Source organism: Eufriesea mexicana, unplaced genomic scaffold (genome assembly GCF_001483705.2).
Source record: "Eufriesea mexicana isolate 0111107269 unplaced genomic scaffold, ASM148370v2 scaffold1643, whole genome shotgun sequence".
NCBI lineage: Eukaryota > Metazoa > Arthropoda > Insecta > Hymenoptera > Apidae > Eufriesea > Eufriesea mexicana.
Window position 1 is genome coordinate 133,739 of NW_016909745.1, and position 17,775 is coordinate 151,513.

The 17,775-nt window shown below is 35.4% G+C and overlaps 2 protein-coding genes across 2 annotated transcripts in view; one reads left to right on the forward strand and one right to left on the reverse strand.

Moving 5' to 3' along the window:
• The first annotated feature begins 1,156 nt into the window (after positions 1–1,156).
• GstS1 (glutathione S-transferase S1) lies at positions 1,157–10,019 on the forward strand. The gene is given in 9 exon segments (XM_017901554.1): positions 1,157–1,282; positions 2,090–2,226; positions 2,650–2,817; positions 3,042–3,385; positions 6,288–6,326; positions 7,612–7,747; positions 8,675–8,842; positions 8,973–9,112; positions 9,612–10,019. Coding segments are annotated over 8 exon segments (1,296 nt in total). The 5' UTR covers positions 1,157–1,282; positions 2,090–2,093; the 3' UTR covers positions 9,780–10,019.
• Positions 10,020–11,276: 1,257 nt separating this feature from the next.
• LOC108548537 (neuromedin-U receptor 2) overlaps positions 11,277–17,775 on the reverse strand; it is a 38,329-nt gene continuing 31,830 nt past the window's right edge. Inside the window, exons 3-5 of the mRNA XM_017901542.1 lie at positions 14,960–15,177; positions 13,584–14,019; positions 11,277–11,524 (exon numbers count right to left, since the gene is read on the reverse strand). Of these exons, the coding sequence (XP_017757031.1) occupies positions 11,277–11,524; positions 13,584–14,019; positions 14,960–15,177 (902 nt within the window). The remainder of the gene's footprint in view (positions 11,525–13,583; positions 14,020–14,959; positions 15,178–17,775) is intronic.

The following is a 17,775-nucleotide window of genomic DNA, read 5'->3' on the forward strand; positions in this document are numbered from 1 at the left end:
TTTCCCTTTCTTCATGGTTTCCGATAATTATTTTTATTTATTTGAAATATCGAGTGTAAAAATGATATTTTCTGGAGATAACAACGGATTTAAGATATGTTAATATATGTAAATTAATTCGATTGACACACGCGGCGCGATTTGTGTGAACAATGAAGTGAACTTTAAAATGAGAGAATCGATCGATAAATCAATATTTCCGATCGTCACGATATCTTTAGTCAATGCAGAGTTCTAACTGAATGTTATCGATTAAGCGTCGAAAGACGATTAAATATGTATTGAATCGTTGTAATTGCAAAGCTATCGACTGATGCAGTGTAATAATAACCTCGTATAAATAACGAGTAGTATTGCATTATTTTTTTCACCAATTGCTTGTATCTTTACATTAATAGTTTTAATATTACTTCTCTTATCGAATAATTTTTTGCACTTCTTTAATATGTAGAAAAAATCATTTTAATCGTAGTATATTTATCGTATCTTGCAACTGTCTAATCTTTCGGTTTTATTTATCGACAGCAACACTTAACCACTGCCGATAAGAAAGCGATTATGATAAAAAATATTTACCAAACGTTATATACGATTATAATTGATGAAAATAGTAATTTTCACATGACGTTACTGATATTTTAATCTCCTAAATTAACATTAGAAATTTTATTTTGCATAAATGCATAAATTTTATTTGTACAAATCAATAAAATGGAAATACTAGATTTATGTATATTCGCTGCTTTCCTATCTTCACTTTTATGGATATTTTTATCTCTAGAATACGTCTTTCTTGTGATTATTCTAAAATTAATGTCATTTGATCAAAATATGCATTATACCCTCTTATGTCTTTCAAATCTTCGCGCGTTAATGTTTTTTTGTAGTTCACCGTTGTATCCGATGGTGCTGCTCTAGTTTATAAATACTAATCAATGAATTATATTTCTTTATAAATCTTTTCCCGTTTAATATTTTACTTTTATTACGTTTTGTTGAACAAATTATATTTTCTAAGTTGCAAATAATTTCAAATTTTTCTCATCAAATCTTATTAACGCTAGATTATAATAGGTTCAACTGATTCTTCTGGATGTTTCTGCGTTAGCATCGTTTGGCACTCAACACATTTCCACCAATAGGATAGCAGTTACGTAGGTACGATAGGAGAGAATATATAGGAATCTGAAGGCTTGGTTTCGTCATAATAATGCTTTTCCGTTGACCGGCTTGGAAGTGCTTTGTCCTTGTATTATCTGCCGAATTGAAAAAGAAGTTGTAAGTAAGTAATTATTATAAATTGTAAGCTCCTTTTCTGTTATACATTTATGCGTACATTAAGTATCTGTATTTCTTTTTGTTGTGATTAAATAATATATATATAAAAGTTTCCTTTATAAATTTGATACCTCTGGTGTAGTCGGCTAACAGAAACTATTTTGAAAATGGTTTAAAAAAGTCGATGTTACTAAATCTATAACTGAATTGTAAATTTGCGTATGCTTCTAGAAAAACTGTTCTTAATTGCAGTGAGATCAACCTTGTGTTGAAGGTTTTGTGGTTACGAAAACTTACGTTTAACTAAGAATAGTACTAAATTACTATTGAGAGGTCTTGAACATTCTAGAAACATATGGTTAAATTAATACTATAAAATACGATTGTATGAATATAATCCTCATTGCCAAAGAGATATTTGTATTTGTGATATTTTTTTTTCATTAATTTCCTGTATATCTATATCAAAAAATTGTGTTAATTTCGGAATTGTATATCAGTCACATTTTTCATCTTATGCTTTAGATTATAATTTACCGAAATTTTTGACACAAATTTATATATTAATTTTTTTAAACAAAATTTTCTTTTTTACATTTATATCTGATATTCATATTTTATATTCAAATGATAGTATTTGTTAGGTTACTAATATTTAAGTTCAAAAATTAAATTAATTTCTGTTAAAAATATCATATATTTCTGTATTACCTGTTTGAATAATTCTATCTCATAATTAAAATTTACTTTATCATAATCTGTGGTATTAATAATTCTATTTTTTTTCACTTTATGCGTTTTGTTCATATAGCAAGATGCCTTCCTACAAATTGACTTATTTCCCGGTTAAAGGATTGGGTGAACCAATCCGTTTTCTCTTTAGCTATGCTGGTATTCCATTTGAGGATGATCGCTTCACAACTGAGGACTGGCCAAAGATAAAACCTAGTAAGTTTAAACTTTAAACAAATTCTATTTTTCATAATTTTATATCTTATTTTCCATTGTTTACAAAATAATATAAAAGATATTTATGGAAAGTATTATGAAGATCAGTGTTTACATTTTTTACTACTTCATAAGATATGTTAGAGATCAATAGGCATTGTTAAGGAGACAATGCCCTTTGTTCATTGATAAATTATCAATAAACTAAAATTGCTTCTTTAGAGTTGATGATAAAAAACAGCTATAGATATTTATGCACCAATATTATATGTTATGATAAATAGATGGAAAATTAATAAATTGCACTTAGTCACATGAAATTTTGGATTAGGATTCAGAATTTTTAAACTTTTTAATATGTTTGAAATGTATTATTGATTATTAGGTATAGAATTTTTCATTTTATTTATTATATATTTTTAGCTACTCCTTATGGCCAAGCTCCAGTCCTTGAGGTTGATGGAAAGAAAGTTGCTCAGTCTGTAGCTATTTGCCGTTATTTGGCTAAACAATGTGATTTAGCTGGAAAAGATGATTGGCAAGCCCTTGAAATTGATAGTACTGTTGATACTATCCATGATATTCGTGCAAGTAAGTATCAACTATATAATACTTATAGGAATTTTCTCAACTCAGTTGGCAACGTTGATCAAAAAATATATGTATGACAACAGAAAAGAAAGAACCAAAGAGGATTAGAGTTATATTTTAATTCAGGCTTAGATTTTGCATATTACTTATGCAAATTAGTTGAATTATGATAGCTATTATCGCCAGATAAGAATGATCGCTAGATAAGAAAAATTGTTTTTCAGAACTTGCTGCCTACCACTATGAACAAAATGCAGAAACCAAAGCTGCAAAACTCAAAGTCGCTAAGGAGGTGGTTCCGGATGTTCTGGCACGTTTGGATGCTCAAGTGAAGAACAATGGTGGTTACTTTGTCGGTGGTGCTCTTACCTGGGCTGATTTGACATTTGTTGCTATACTCGACTATTTGAATTTCATGTATAACTCTGATCTTATTGAAAAGTATGAGAATCTGAAGCAGCTGAAAGACAAGGTTCTCAATCTACCTGCTATCAAGAGTTGGGTTGAAAAGCGCCCAAAAACTGACGCCTAAATTTTCATTTCTCAATTGCTTATGGTTTTGCAAGCAGTCTAAACTCGCGATCTGAGTTCGGTGGCAAGAAGGGTAGATCGTATTGATGAATGCCCTTGTATGCATGGAATATATAGATCGCTTTTAACACGCATTAGTTTCAGTTATTAGCGACATCTTTGCCAAGTAATTAGATCGTATCGTTATTCACTACGATAGAGAATTATATTTGTGTATTTCTACAGTAACATACAGAGATTATATACCCTTCGAACTATGTACTTTTGTATTACAGAAATAATAAAGAAACTATTGTATTAACTATCGTCTTTATAGGTGATATTTGAAATCGTATATCTTCCTTGATAATATTGTATTTTTATTAAAAAATATTGTATCTTGATAAATGTTGGCTATGAAAAGAAGATATCACAGTGGTAAATACACATAAACACTTAATTTTCATTAAAGACATTACGAATATTTATAAAAAAATATATATATAGGTCAATCAAATTTGACTTGTTAACTAATTAAATAAGTACTAATTTATACACTTGAAATCGTGCAAAAACAAGCCTGTTATCGAGTCGATAACGTTATTATTTCGCAATCATGTTGGGGTCGAGTATTTCGTTGATTCCATGAGAGAACTCTCCCGCAACAAACAAGATAGAGTCACGTCTAAAATTACCTGTTAGATTTGTTACTAGCTACAAACACAATCTGTCTAAAGATGTTTAGTCTGTCTTATGTGGTGTTATTTGCATTTTATAAAGGAGAAAGAATACAACAGGTAGTTTTGTAATCCAGTTCTTTAACTTGACAAGCTTTCAACTTTCCATATATAAATCAATGTTCTTAATAGTCTTTATAATTGTTCGAATTTTTATTGAAAATTAACTTCAAATCTTCGATTTTTTGTTCATTTATTAATCATTGATCTCTCGTATCAACATCCGCACGAAAGGAAACATGATTGCAAAATTAATTATACAACTTTATAATTCATTACCATACGTAATTGACATTAAAAATGGACAACAATAAGAAATAAAACCAAAATAGAAAAAGAAACTGATCGTTTAATCTCGTTTTATCAAACTCTAAGCGATTTATACACCGAAACATGAAATTCATACATTAATCACTAGAAACTACCGATAAGTAATTGCCAATTGGTTATTAAAACTAGGGACCAATAAAGCTAATGAATTTTCAACAAAACAAATATTTTCGATTATTTTAATACATTTTATTTTTTTACGCTATTATCTATTGAAATAATTATTAAAATTAAGGTCTGAGATATCGATCAAAGCCAATGAACTGGTCCAAAAATTTATCGAAAAAATTTCTAAATTATGCTGTCTAAACCAATGCTCTAATTTCTTTATCTCATTTTGCTGTTTAACAATTTTCTTTGTTATTCACATACAGTTTATTTTTATATTTTCCTTTTTGTCTTTCATATTTTATTTTTATTTTTATTTTTATATATATATTACGTTGCAATTTAGACGGTTCTCGAAGTATTTTGATTTTACCTAGACATTGATTTCTAGAATTACACAATCGATATTAAATAATATCTACCGATATATCTGTTCACTTGTATTCTACTGTTTACTGAGCTTGAGTCATACATACATAGATAATATCGTAAATGTAATCACAGAATGATAAAATTGGAATCGGGTTACGCGAGAATGACTGTTCAAATTTGTTGTTGATATTTTCATAAAATTTTTGAAAATTCGCCATATATTAGGACCGATTGCAATGATCATTAGAAATTCAATTTATTTACCTATTTATACATTTCTCTCGGAAAACGAATAATTAGAATATCATTTAGAATCAAAATAATCAATTTAGAACAGTTTAGAATGAACAGTTTAAATAAATAATTAAAATTTTTTTATATTCCCACGAAATTTAAAATAAAATTATACTTTCAGGTTTGCATTTTGACATCCGAAATCTTCCACGAAGCTTAAACAATCTCCCATGGAAACATTTGCTGACAATTTTCTCTGTAACGCAAATTGTGCAACAATGAAACGAGTCATCGGTCTCTAGAGATCTCCATGACTTGCAGAATTCGGACGTGCCAGAAGACCAACGGTTTGACACGATAAACTGTGTTGGTACAGAAATTTCTGGCACATCATCGAGGTATGACAGATCTCATGCAATATTCTATGTTAACAAAATTCGATTATCAATGGAAATAATTGTAAGAATTTTCGATTAAATCGACAGGGAGAATTGATACGATCGATGCAGTTTAGGACAGTGGCCATTTTGCGCACCGCTTTCTCCAAAATGGTTCTCAGCCTGGCACAGGATTCAACCGTGTCGGAGAATGCGAGGCTTATCGACCCTTCGAAACAGAGGTCGTCCCTTCGCAACGCTAAACAGTGTAATTACGATAAATATCGTTGGTAATCGTAACCCACGTGTCACTCAACGCCCCAGTAGATGGTTCAGGTCATAGACTTATTTTTCATCGCACCCATTACGAGGTGATTTACTTATTAGCAAAGCTCTGCCAGAAAGGATGTTAGTCTATCAAGGAATTCTAGTTGATTCTAGCACACATACCGTCACTGTTTATCACATCGATGCGAAACAAGATGGTGGGGGAGTGAGACAGTTGGTGGAGCCCAAAGAGTATATGAAGCTCCTGACTGGTCACGAAGAAGCAGTTACTCGTGAGAGATCGTCACATCTAGTCTATCCAAACGTCCTAACACAAATTTTCGTAAGTTCAACCGAGTTTTTCAAAATTCTCAACTGTTTCGTACTTAATAAAATTTCATTACGTTTTCCAGCGTTCTTGTTCTATTTCTTCTTTTCGTTCCTAATTTAAATTTACGATCTTTTTCCATTTAACGTTTGCTAAATTTCTTTGACGTAATTAAAACACTAAAAACGTCAGATTTCGAATTATTAGCCGGTTTTGAGAAATATAAATGAAACTACGGAGAATAATGTATAATTATAAAATAAAAATCAATTATCAAGACTATAAGTCAATAAAGTAAACATAGCTTATTTTAGTTAGTATTCGTCAGTGGTTCTAGAAGGGAAGAAATTATTTTGAAAATTATTTCTAAATCAGAATTTTTTAAGAAGTGAGTTAGTTTAATGATTATGAAATGATTATGATTATTTGTCCAAACGTTTTTTGATCGAGTAGAATCATCGAGGATATAGATCGGTATCACGTGTAGTTTATAATGTTTTTCGAGTTTTCTATTTGTTAACGTGTTGGTATACCGGCAGCAGTGTTAGTGTAATAAAGCCAATTTTATTAACCGGTTAATCGCTACAAGCGATCAACGCGATTAATGGAACTAACGTTAGAAATCGCGAACTCTGGTGTCGCTAATCATCTTCAATGTCATGGCTATTAAACGCGAAATTCTTCGCAAGAATGGAACGAAAATTGCTAGGTAGTCGAGCTTCCTTTGGAACATTCTTGTTTCAATTACGAGACAGGCGGTTCTCGTTAGTAATAGACGAGAATTTGTTTAAAGTAGTAACATCTGGTTCGAATAACCGTGACTGAGAACTTCTTTTGATAATACCGAAGCTTTGATTTAAAGGCACATTCGACGTCTCTAATCCCACTCTTGAGTTTCGCATTACAAATTTTTTTATTTCTAAGTATTTTACCTCTGTAACTTGGAAGCTTGGAAACTTTGTAATTTCGTAACTACGAAACCTTGAAATTTTTTAATTTTTTAATTCCGAAGTTTTGAAATTAAAAAATGTGGAACCTTCCGAATATTAGAACGTCCAAGTTTTTAACATTTCGTTTAAAAACTTTTTCTTTGAAGATTCTTGAAAAATATCGTAAAATTTGTAAATTTCCCTGTTCCCAAATTTTCCAAGTTCACGATTTTTCTTAAACGTTTCATTCAGATTTTTGCAATGTCCACGAAGTAGATTTAGTGCGAATTTAATGCGAATGAAATGCAGAATTACCGTAATGTTATGCCAGAATTCATCCAACTATAATATTCCATGTTTACCTTGAGCGTGTAACATCGTATAATCAGTGACCAGTTTAGCATTACAGCGTGCAATGAATGGTTATGTATTTAGTTTACCGTGTGATTCTCGATGAAAAGATATCGCGTACGCAATAGCATTGTAATCTACGATGTTATCGAGATAAAATTACCAAGCTAACAGCATTGCATTAGACTTAAGAACCTCGCATTGATTAACGTCGCAAAAATTCAAACATTCCTTCTTTTTAATAACCACAGGAAATGTCCAACTACAAGTTGACTTACTTCAACATCACCGGCCTTGCTGAGCCAATCAGATACCTCCTACACCAAAGTGGCATTAAGTTCGAGGATCAGAGATTGACACCTGAGGAATGGTCGGCAGTGAAATCTGGTAAAGACACTTTTCAAACCCATGCACATTCATTTCAAAATCCATTGCGCTGTATTAAACAAAAATGCTATTAACTAATTGCATATTTAAAGAGATATACACGCGATTGGTATATTACACAAAATACCAATCGGGTGGAAGGCAATCAAAAATCATATTTGAAGATTTTCTGAAGGGTTAAAGTCCATTTCTATTTTATGGAAACATATGGAATTAATATGAACTTGAAAATATGAAAAAAGGAAATATAAAAGAGGTTACACAAAATATTGGTATTTTTTGGTATATTATATAAAATACCAATCGCATGAAAAGCAATAAAAAATTATACCTGAAGAGCTAAAGTCCATTCCTATTTTATGGAAACATATGGAATTAATATGAACTTGAAAATAAGAAAAAAGGAAATATAAAAGAGTTTACACAAAATATTGGTATTTTTTGGTATATTACACGAAATACCAATCGTGTGGAAAGTAGTAAAAAATCATACCTGAAGAATTAAAGTCCATTCCTATTTTATGGAAACATGGAATTAATATGAACTTGAAAATATGAAAAAAGGAAATATAAAAGAGGTTACACAAAATATTGGTATTTTTGGTATATTACATAAAATACCAGTCGTGTGGAAAGCAATAAAAAGTCATACCTGAGGAACTAAAGTCCATTTCTATTTTGTGGAAACATATGGAATTAATATGAACTTGAAAATAAGAAAAAAGGAAATATAAAAGAGTTTACACAAAATATTGGTATTTTTTAGAAAGCAAAAAAGTCATATTTGAAGAGTTAAAGTCCATTCCTATTTTATTAGGGTTATATTAATATAAACTTAGAAATATGAAAAAAGGGAATATAAAAGATTTCAAAACTCATTTTGAATTTCTCTCGTATCGAAAGATTAATCGAGCCAATTTTTTCCAGGTATGCCAATGGGTCAAGTACCCGTGTTGGAAATCGATGGTAAAAAGTACCATCAATCGAAGTCCATTGGTCGGTACCTGGCAAGGAAGAACAATCTGGTCGGTTCCAACGACGAGGAAGCTTATCAAATCGATGCCACCATCGACACCATCGACGAGTTGAGATTGGGTAGGTATTTCACCACGTCACGCTGAGATATGCTTCGTCATCCTGTTATTCGTGTCCGCTCCTTCCAATCGGACCATAACAGTGTACTCGCACCTTAATCGCGATATTTCATGATTTCGATCATTTATAGCTCTTGCGCAACACCACTGGGAAAAAGATCCTGCACTGAAGGAGAAATTCAAGGCTGGGGTCAGTGCCAAGTTCCCTTCGTACCTTGACAAGTTGGAGGAACAGGTGAAGAAGAACGGTGGACACTTTGTTGGTGGAAAGGTAATCGTTCTTATTTCTTCCTCAAAAATTTGTAATTATTATTTAATCGAATCTACCATCGTCAACCAATTTTTATCTTTCTTAAAAAAGTAGTAATAATGGTAGAAAATAATGTCAGAATAAATTCCAGAATTTTTATAATTTTATTAGGTCCTGGTAGAGTTAGTGTTAATTCAGGATAAAAATATTCTCAGTATTTAGGTATCCTTAACACCAGAACTACCGACCTGTCTAGCTGAATATACTATACACAAGTGATAATAATTCAAGTATCATAACAAAGACAAATAAATATATATATAATTAGGTTTTTGTATAAATAAAACTCGATGCTAATTTTGTCAAAAGTATCTTCGCATCCTCGATAGTCGTAAAAATAAAATATTTGGAACCAGTCGTTTGGTAGTTACAGTGCTAGTTACATCCTTAATTCGATTCTTTAAGAAGACCGTATAGTCTTCTGTCAGTTTCTGATATAAACTTTCGATCCTGGTTACAGCTGACGTGGGCAGACCTTCACTATGCTGCACAGTCAGAGACCCTGTCAGGAATGCTGCAGCACGACGTGAACAAAGACCATCCTGAGCTGAAGAAGTTGGTGGAGAAAGTCAGGTCGCTGCCCAACATCAAATCATATCTGGAGAGTCGTCCCAAGACTGTAATTTAAATCCTATGAAGACTCTACTCGTGCGATTCTCAAATAACTTTCCAAAGATTCTGCACGATCCACTGACTGATTTATTCTTTTCGCATCAGTTACTCGCACACGTTTCACATTCTATCATGTTCGATACAAACTCCGCGTTACATTTACACGAACGTACAGGCAAAGGGAGTGGGCACATTGCACGCATTGTTATGTATGATGGAAGTACAAAAATAAATAACGTTTACGTTTATTGAAGAATCGTTCCTCTACGATTCTGATCCCTGACGTATGAGGTGGGTACATATTCTCAGTGAGGATAAGTGTTAGGATATATGATACAAAGCGTAATGAGCGTAAGTACTTCACGGTGAACGACAGTAACGACCTTAACTTTCACGAATGATCACGGATAGTATAGTTAATTTTGCATAACTTCCAAGAAGAGAAAACTGTTACTTGAAACGAACAACTATGTAAACTTAACGTGATCACGACTACCTATATCTCTTGCTTGAGAGATTCAATTGTTTCAAAGGTAGTCACTGAATCTGAGCAGTTCATTTTAAAAGATCATGACGAGACTTAGATAAATTGACTTATAAAAGATCATAATTGATATTGACAATGTCTCGACGATTCTCGTGACCTTCTAGTAACTATCATCATCTATGACACGACTTCCTATGACCTTAAAATGAGCTGTGCTGTCAATGACACGATGTGTCACTATCTCTGTGATCCTTTGTAACCTTCGAATGACCTTTACCAATAATGTCACAACCTTGGTGATCTCCTGTGATCTTCAAATAATCCTAACCGTCAATCGTAAGATTACTATAACCTTGACTATCGATAATATGACCCTCATGATCGCTCGTGACATTTAAATAACCTTGATCGACTAATGATAATATTTTAATGACATTTCGCGACTGTTAATGAACTTGGCCTCTTATGACTGTCACTATTAAATTATGTAACACAGTCATGTTTTTAGGATATTATTTATACTATTTATACAATCCTATCTAACTTCTTTATACATTGATAATCGCAAGATAGTCCATGATCATCTGCCTTCTGATAGCTTCTCATCGCCGAGAATTGAATTTTCGCGCACATGGAAATGGACAAATGGCATGAAAACCGAACAGAATTGCTCATTTTAAACGATAATATGGAATTTCGGTGAACGTAGATATTTTCTTCAACGTTTGCGATGATTCTCGTTTCGTCATAACAATAATATTTATATCATCCTGCTCGCCAGGTTTCCCACTGTTCAGATACAATTTAAGGCTCACACTGTCTCTTAAACACAGATAGTTAATTCCTCTTGTTCACGCTTCGAAGCCTTCGTTTCTCAGGTCTTCGAGTATACAAATCTTCGCCTTTCAGCGACTCAAAAATTCTCAATCTCCTCGAGATAACTCAACGATCTAGGCTCAACCTTATTAAGTACTTATGCTACGTCAATTCGACAGAGAGGAGTTCACGTTCCCCAGGGGGCGAATGTTAGGCGATTAAGTCGCAGTTCAATTCGCCCATGTATCGAGCCAATTCCGTGCCACTGAACTCCGTCTCGTCATAGTCCTGCAGGCTGGAGTTGCTGATAGTGTTCGAGCTCTCGATACTCGGGTGACTGTGGAACCGGGGCGGCAGGGCTGTCGCGGCTTCCGGTTTCAGGGGTGGACTGGTCGCGACCTTTTGTTGCGGTGAGAACAGCCCTTTGGTTCCCAGTCTCAATCTCTCGGCAAGTATCCCTGTTTGGGAGAAGAAAAATCAGCTCGTTATTACATTAACGTCACATCGATCACGAACGACGATGGCAGACATTAGCCAAAGGTCCACGATCTTAAATAAACTCCTTAAATATGCAGTGCCCGCAAGTTACCCTTAATACTCTATCATCGATCCACGACCCATTTCGAGAAGCTAAAGAGATATTTAGACATCCTGGTCAACAAATCACCAGATACCCAGAAATCTTGCCCTAAGTAAATTACCAGGAAGAAACACAGCTCGCCGGTGGCATCGTTTATGTGCACGCGAAAACACACTTTTCTCCCAAAATAATCGGACCTAGCTTAAGCTAGGATTCCTAACTGCCCTGGCAAAGTCTTCAACGAGCAAATCCGACTGTTATCAAAATCCGAATGTAAGGATTGATATAAGCTTCGTTGTCTTTGCAATTACCGATATATAGGCTTGGGATGTGCATCACTGGTAAATCTAGAACGAAATCGTAGAATAGGGGCCTAACTGGTCGATTCTCTTCAACGTCTCGCTAATCTTCCCGAATAATTCTAACCGTGAGAACCGCAACTGCCTCTTTATCACATTCACCCTTCTCTAGTCAGGGTGGGTCGCATTACGGATTTCGTTCGGGTCTATTTACGTCACGCCAGCCAAAAATCAAGGGGTGAGTCTATGTCTGGGGCCACCTCACCCTCAACGGTTGCCCGAGAGGTCGACACTGCGTGACACATTGAAGACTTTCCCAAGCTTTTATTGTCCGATGTCCATCTAAATCCCGAGCCCTGTCTACTCTTTAAATAGACCAAGATTATGGTTGGAGGGCAACGATAGAGGACGAATAGCAGATGTTCCACTTGGATAAGAATCCTAGTGTCTATAGCGAGTGGCACGGGACAAAGGACTGCGAGTTACGTTGCAGGAAACAATATATAAGGACCTTCCTCCTGTGCTTTACCAGTTTCATTCAGGAAGCAAAGCAACAAGCACGTGTTCACTCCAAGATCCTCTGCTTAGTTACTTTATATTATTACCTTACTGCATACGCGAATACCCACGATTCGACGGAACAGTCAAGTTCCATTTAACCACTTGCGCTATAAAAACGTGTCACGCACGACGAGATGCTTTTGTTCCAAAGTCGCCAGCAACGTGTATACCACGTCGATAGGCATTTATCGCAGAAACAAAAACGACGTGTCCGTCACGTCGAACTAGTCTCATTGTTAATAGCTATATGTAGTATCGTGGGCTAAAGGACCTCAAACGGAAGAGGGGTGAGTGGGCAGGGCGAAAATCAGACTCATTCGGGAAATCTTCGTCGACGGAACAGTCAAGTTCCATTTAACCACTTGCGCTATAAAGACGTGCCACTCACGACGAGATGCTTTTGTTCCAAAGTCGCCAACAACGTGTATACCACGTCGATAGGCATTTATCGCAGAAACAAAAACGACGTGTCCGTCACGTCGGCTAATAGTTAACTCGCAGACGCGGTGCGGCCTCAATGTAACGCCTTACCACATGTTATGTTCTAGAGCACGGCACGATAACTGAAAGTTAAATCGTAGCGCAAGTGGTTAAGAACGCGTCATCCCTTTTCGAGATACTCTAGTTCTCTTGAAGTTGATGCAAAAGAGCAAACTTACCTTAATACAGCTTCAACCCCCTTTTTTCTGTCAGCATTGTCAAATACTTATATTTATTTCATAATAAAATAATGCCGATGGGTCTGCAATATTTTCGATGATCGGAATCAGGGTAGCTTCTGAGGAAAAATAGGGAAGGTATCCTCGGTGTTACTGTGGTGCTAGAAGGGACGAAAGAAAAAGAAAGGGGATGCAATTTCGTTCTGAGTCTGCTAGTGGACTCATCGGTAAGGCTACCTAGCAGGCCCTGGCTTAGACAGGGATACTATTGGAAAGTTTAGAAATTCTATACATAGGAAACTGGGGGGTTATCGAGTACTTGAAAATTCTCGAACCTCCTCGACCGTGGAATCTATCTAGCAGCGAGGGTGAGAATGATGCCACAGTTACCAAAATTCCATCGTAGAAAGATTCTTACCAAGCCTGACAGCCTTGGAGGGTCTCTGGACGTTCAACAGGCACTCGTTCACGTAGGTCGCGGCGACGTTGTTGTTCCCCTCGTTGAAGCTCTTGCTGAAGGACGACATCAGGGTGAACTGACTCGAATTCGACCCCCTGGACATGTTCCTCCCGTATTCCCGATTGTTCATCTTGCTCACGGTCTTGTCCAATCGGCTTTGCCCGTGATCCTTCAGCTCGGTCAATCCGTTCAGTTCCGACTTATTCGCCGTTCGAACGGCGCCGGTCAGCTTTTGTTGGTCGTCACTGACGGATATTGACGGCGAATTCTGACGATCATCCGTCTGCCTGAGCGTGGACCGCGGGTACCGCGACAGGCTGCTGTAGGTGGGACGTCGGGGCACTGATGACTTCCGGGAGGACCACTTCCGGCCGCAGTGATTCGGCAGCATCGACTGAAAGTTGACTTAAGTTTGTTTAACGCACTCTGTCGGACTCGTTCGTTATATTGGTGGTTTTGTCTTTGTATTTCATTGTGTACTTTAATTTTCATTCCCTAATTTTCACATCCTCAACGTTAGATTTACGAAACTCGGCAATTTGACGGATGGATTGCTTCAATTATACGACAGTAACAGATTTAGTTAATTTATATTAAGACTGTTAATATTGTAATTGTTTTTAAATCAAACTAATCGTTAAAAAAAGAAAAACACGTGGTTTCCTTTATCTGTAAATCTGACAGGTGTCCGTAGAAATAGGTATACAGATAGCATCCGTAAACCTAGCGTTAAGATAGTTCTGTTCATGATAGTTATCTTAATTTAATTTAATTTTTGCTGTGGATCCTTTCTAGCAAATTTTCAGTTGACAATCTAGTGCTTTTCTGTTAATATCAGTATAGGTTCTTAACTTTAAAAATTTCCTCTTTTATAAATAAATATTATTTCTCTTTTATCGGTGTTCATTTATTAGTTGGAACGAGAAACAGTATAATCCTGGTTGTTTCATGAAGTTCAAAGGGTAGAGTCGATTATATCAAGAAAGGATATTGTAGATATATCGTGGATAATGAGATTATCGAGAATAAAATCGAATTCTTTCCCTTTTTCGCGATTACGAGCGGATAATTCGACTTAATTTGCAATATCGTCATTAATTTATTTCATCTTTAATTGAACACGCGATTAAATAAATTTTTCTCATGCAGCTAATTTCGAATGAAAGAAAATTCTCCACGATTCTAACCTCGATTTCCACGAGTCCTCGTTCGATGTACATTCGCGAAGACACTTGGAGATCGTTTATCGCGTGCTATTCCTGGGAGGTGATTGGCAATCGGAACAAGTTCGTTGACAGGAAGTTTCGATTAGAAATTCTCATGTGATAACTTACCTTGAAAGCCTCCCTAAATTTGTTGGACATGATGTTGTAGAGCAGCGGATTCACTGTCGTTGAGAGGTAATAAAACACCCCTGACACGTACGTAAGGATGGTGTACACTATTGCTAACGCGTCCTCCGGTTTGGCCCTGCTGCTCTGCGCGTAGACAGCCAACAGCCTTTGGGCGTGGAACGGCGCCCAACAGATGAAGAATGCCACCACCACTGCAACTGGAACGATCAAATCATTCGTTTCATTTCCCATGAATACTTCGAAACCTTAACTGATAAATTCGCGAAGAAACTGATTAACCACTTGCGCTGGAAAGACGTGCCACGCACGTCGTAATGCTTTTGTTACAGAATCGCTAACGACGTGGTATACACGTCGTCAGGCAATTGTCACAGAAACATTGGACCGTTCTGGCACACGCGTCTGTGAGTTTATTGATAGCGCAAGTGGTTAAATATTCCAAGGTAGAAAATAGCAAAAATAATGGAGCATCTTAACCACTTGCGCTGGAAAGACGTGTCACGCACGTCGTAATGCTTTCGTCACAGAATCCCCAACGACGTGGTACACACGTCGTTAGACAATTGTCACAGAAACACTGGATTGTTCTGGCACACGCGTTTGTGAATTTCTTACCCCCGCAAGTAGTTAAGACCCAAGAGGACCCAAGAAGAAATAGGAGATCATTTGCCTATGAAAAAAAGAGGATGAAAACGAAAGCAAGTGGATAAGAGATAAATCAGATCTATCAAGAAAATTCGTCGACGAATAGATCACAGATAGGTCTGCGATATTCTCGGCAAAGGGGTGAGGGTGGTTTTAACCCTTTCGTTACTACGGGTGACTATAGTCATCGACCACAAGACGCCATCTACACACGACAGGTGACCATAGTCACCTATAGTCACATAAATTGAGTAAAAAATTAAGGCAAGTGCTACCGTTCCTCTTAGTTTTCTTCGCAAAGTATTGCAAGCTCTATTGCGATGGTCAGTTTTTCCTTTTCTATTTTTCTTCGAAACATTTGCGTCAAAAGATAGAATACTAATGACTGCACTATCGTAATATTACCATCTTTGACACGTTGCTTCGTTCTACGAGAGAGACATCACAGCGATGCCCATTGTAGCAAAAGGGTTAAGCAAAATTGGAGAAAACTGGTACGATCCTCTCGAGAAAGTGGTGTCGGGTTGAGCTTGGTAGCGAGAGGTTGAAAGAACTCGCGATGAGAGTTGTTCAGAATTGTTTTAAGTTCTTTTTCCTGGTATATCGATTCGTTTCTGCGTGTAGAATCACCTCTTTCACGATTGTACTACCATTGCTGGGAAACCCTGTATATACCACTGTTCAATCAACCGATTCCTTTGTACAGTTTTACTTTAATAACATATATCTATTACTACGATAATTACAAATGTGAATAAATTTTACATAATATTCCACATGGTATTGGAAATTTTATTTTGTAAATTATCTTTGGGAAGTAATTTTGGTAGCTTCGATACTTTGGTACTTCTCAAGATAGAAATTCAATTTCCCAGATTGTAAATTTTATTGCTATTAAATTGATTATAAAATTATTTTCAAAATTTGCTTCAGGAGGAGAATTTATCGCCTGTGATACTTCAAGAAGCCTCGTAACGAGCTTCGATTTGGATTTGCTTTGTCAAATTTATGGATTCACAGAATCGCGAGAATGGAAACTTTCGCGAGTTTCTTTGTATCGAGGAGAAAGTGACGATAAAAAGGTGTAACGTGGGCTTCTTTCTTCTGGTGGGTAGACAGATCGATGAAAGACAGGACTCGTAAAAGGACGTTGACAAAGTGCACGGGAATGAAGCTTGTAAATTTTTCTAGCCGCGTCGCGGCCATTTGCCTTCATTTCCGGCACTCCACGTTTTCGATAAAGTACCTATATTTCGCTATGGAAGAAAAATGAACCTGTGTTCCCCTTCTCTTTAAGATGCTCGTATTTCTTGGTCGGGAGAGAAGTGAAAAATATGGTATCGTTAATAATAATATTAATAAATAATAATGCGGATTACGTATGAAATGCAAAGTGATATGAAACGAGAATCACATGTACCTGATCAGGACCTTGGTCAACAATGAAGTCGGTCTCAGGGATCCTCCGCAGTCCATTGAACCGGTTAAAATTGTACCAACTACCGGTACATTTTTATATGACTATCTCTTATTCATGTAAAATTTTCTACGTTTTATTTTTGTTAGTCAATCCAGGGTCCATTTGATTAATATCATTTTTAGCTATTATTTTCTATTTTTAACGTTAAAACGTTGTGTTAGGCACTTAATATGTTGAAAACTACTGTTACGAGGAAGTAAACAGTCTTTTTGTATGAAGAAATAATTGTACATATGTAAATTAGTGTATATATTGCTAGTGCAAATTATACGAAGCATATATTGGCAATAAACTATGTAATAGGTATTATAAAAGATTCGCGAATGTTTGGAAAATCGGTTGAGCTCGGGAATGTTCGTTTGACCTCGGTAAGGGTAACTTTGGTTCATATAGGCACTTGATGGTCACACGTCACGTCAGTTGCTTCTCGGCCGTCATAACGTACACATCGAAACTTAAACCGCCTTAATAAACTTATTTATCTATTTTTCAATTATAATAACTTATTCAATTTATTTATTGATTATTCGCTTCTAATTATTTATTTTATTTAATTATTTATTCTTCATTTTTAATAATTTATTTAATTAATTAATTTATTATTCACTTTTAATAATTAATTTAATTAATTTATTTATTATACACTTTTAATAATTTATTTAATTCAATT